Source organism: Pygoscelis adeliae, unplaced genomic scaffold, assembly GCF_000699105.1.
Source record: "Pygoscelis adeliae isolate BGI_AS28 unplaced genomic scaffold, ASM69910v1 Scaffold94, whole genome shotgun sequence".
Lineage (NCBI taxonomy): Eukaryota > Metazoa > Chordata > Aves > Sphenisciformes > Spheniscidae > Pygoscelis > Pygoscelis adeliae.
In genome coordinates, this window is record NW_008824547.1 from 2,703,793 (window position 1) to 2,706,729 (window position 2,937).

General features: G+C 51.2%; 1 protein-coding gene across 1 annotated transcript; it reads left to right on the top strand.

The window, feature by feature from the left end:
* Positions 1-30: 30 nt before the first annotated feature.
* RBM15B (RNA binding motif protein 15B) lies at positions 31-2,066 on the top strand. The gene has a single exon (XM_009321827.1). The coding sequence runs from the start codon at positions 129-131 to the stop codon at positions 1,800-1,802; it is 1,674 nt and encodes a 557-aa protein (XP_009320102.1). The 5' UTR covers positions 31-128; the 3' UTR covers positions 1,803-2,066.
* Positions 2,067-2,937: the final 871 nt, after the last annotated feature.

Sequence of the window (2,937 nt, forward strand, 5' to 3'; positions counted from 1 at the left end):
CCGCTTTGCCTTGGGAGGGGGCCGCCATCGGGCTCTCCCGGGAGCGGGAGAGGGCCCTGGATTACTACGGGCTGTATGACGAGCGCGGCCGCCCTTACAGTTACCCCATCGTGGCCGAGGAAGACCTGATGCCGGAGGATGATCAGAGAGCGACCCGCAACCTCTTCATTGGCAACCTGGACCACAACGTCTCGGAGGTGGAGCTGCGACGTGCCTTTGAGAAGTACGGCATCATCGAAGAAGTGGTGATCAAGCGCCCTGCCCGGGGCCAAGGCGGGGCTTACGCTTTCCTCAAGTTCCAAAACTTGGACATGGCGCATCGGGCCAAGGTTGCCATGTCGGGCCGCGTTGTCGGCAGGAACCCTATCAAAATTGGCTACGGGAAAGCCAACCCTACTACCAGGCTGTGGGTGGGTGGTCTTGGTCCAAGTACTTCCTTGGCTGCTCTGGCGAGGGAGTTCGACCGCTTCGGCAGCATCAGGACTATTGACTACGTGAAGGGAGACAGCTTCGCCTATATCCAGTACGAAAGCTTGGATGCTGCCCAGGCTGCCTGCGCGCAGATGAGGGGCTTTCCTTTGGGCGGACCGGAGAGGAGACTCCGAGTGGATTTTGCCAAAGCAGAAGAGACGAGATACCCGCAGCAGTACCAGCCTGCACCGCTCCCCGTGCACTACGAACTGCTGGCTGATGGGTACAGCAGACACAGAAGCCTAGAGCAAGACTTGAGGGTGCGAGATAGGACTCCTCCACATCTCCTGTACTCGGACAGAGACAGGAGCTTTGCAGAGGCAGACTGGGCCAGCCCTGCCAAAAACGCTGAACGCAGAAACAACTTGGAAAGCTACAGCCGATCGGTGCGTAGCCGGAGCGGAGAGCGCTGGGGCAGCGACAGCGATCGCAGCGTGCCCAAACCGTGGGAAGAGAGGCGGAAACGCCGGAGTCTTTCCAGTGACCGCGGGAGGACTACTCACTCGCCTTACGAGGACAGAAGCAGGACAAAGGCCAGTGGGCCGGCTTTAGACCGCAGCCCAGACAGGGCTCGCAAAGAGAATCACACTACAGAATCCGGAGCCGAGAAAGAGCAGAGTAACTCCCTTCAGAACAATCGTCACGCGACTGAGGAGAAACCCCATCGTGAGGCATCCGATGCTCCCCAGCCTAAAAAAAGGGACAGCGAACGCAATCATCGAACTGGTGAGTCGGAATCAAAAACTCACGAGGAGCCAAAATCTGAGACCAAAAAGCTAAAGAATTTATCAGAATATGCTCAGACACTGCAACTTGCTTGGAACGGCCTTCTTGTGCTAAAAAACAGCTGCTTCCCCACCTCTATGCACATCCTGGAGGGAGACCTCGGTGTCATCAACGGGCTCCTTAAAGACCATTCATCCGGCGGGAAGTTAACGCAGCTCAAAATTGCTCAGAGACTTCGGCTCGACCAGCCCAAGCTGGATGAAGTAACTCGCCGTATCAAACAAGGCAGCCCCAACGGCTACGCTGTGCTCCTGGCGACCCAATCCACCCCGGCAGGGGCAGGGGCTGAGGGGACCTTCCCTGTTGTAGAGCCCGGCTTGCAGCGACGGCTTCTCAGGAATCTGGTCTCCTACTTGAAACAGAAGCAGGCTGCTGGGGTTATCAGCCTGCCCGTGGGAGGGGCGAAGGGCAGAGACAGCACAGGCATGCTTTACGCGTTCCCTCCTTGTGAATTCTCTCAGCAGTACCTCCAGTCAGCACTAAGGACATTGGGAAAGTTAGAAGAAGAACATATGGTGATAGTTATAGTCAAAGACACTGCCTAGCCCACACTGTCTTTTCAAATTCCATGTTTTCTTTGTGTGTCACACAACCCAGTTGTTTTTAAGGCCGATCATTTTGGTGGAGGCTCAAAACACCTCGACCAAAGTGGTAAGATTTTTAGTTTCTAATTAATTTTAATACCATTTAAATAGAGCCCATTTTATTCGTTTTTAATATGTGACACTGTCCGCTGTTGTTCTGTATTTTTATTTTTTAACTGTATGAAAAGTTGTCAGTAAAGCCTTGTTCACTGATGGATTTCTAAACTTGTGCGGTATCCTAGTTTTTATGGCCCAGGAAGGGCTGGTTCCCTGTGCTGTCGGGAGCTGGAAGGCGATGGTCCCGACCCGTTTCAGTTTCTCAGAGCCCAGCCTCCTGCACCTCCTCCGTCTCTTTATGCATGTCCTGCAAGGTGGGAGGGGGAAGGGGGGTTCTTTGTGCTGTATGAGAGACTGAAGGGTTGGTTCTCTGTCTTTTTTTTTTGTCCTGTTTGCTTTTTATTTCATAAATTTGAGGCTGGATGCATTCCTATTGATTCTCTGTTTGAGGACGGAAGCTTCCCAGGAAGCCAGCTACCAAGGAAGCAAACCCCAATCAAGAATCAATCAAAGTGGTTTTTATACACAGCAAAAAAATTACAGTTAATACTTGGCGAAAAGTTTGCTACTAAGGAGTCAGCTCTGTATTAAGTTCTGTGAGGTTTGAGAGCACCCGACACTTGCCTCAGTCAGATAGAAGTTCCTGGGCAAAACAAAAATGAGGCTTGACATTCCCAGTTTTTATAAAAGGCAAAAAAAAAAAAAACCAAGCAGGAGAAAAAAAAAATCGTTTAAGGGGGAACCCTCTTGGGCCTGTATTAGGTGTAGGACAAGCGAATAAAGGGCACAAAGCTTTTGCTGAACTGTGGGTGCCCCTTTGCCTAGTGGATCATGTTGCACTATCTGAAATCCTTTCCTGAAAGACAAACAGCAACTTTTTTTTTTTTTGCTGAAGTTGAAACTTGTTTGCAGGCTTAGAAAAAAAAGCGATAAGCGTGTCTGGCTGTCTGAAAACGTGTTGCGTTACTGCAGGTAACCTGTCTATGACTGTAGGAGACTCTGGAGATGGAAATCTGAAATTTAAGATGGGACGGTTCCG

Bases quoted from the DNA above. Each gene is read 5' to 3' on its own strand.
- RBM15B (XM_009321827.1), top strand. From the start codon at position 129: ATGCCGGAGGATGATCAGAGAGCGACCCGCAACCTCTTCATTGGCAAC.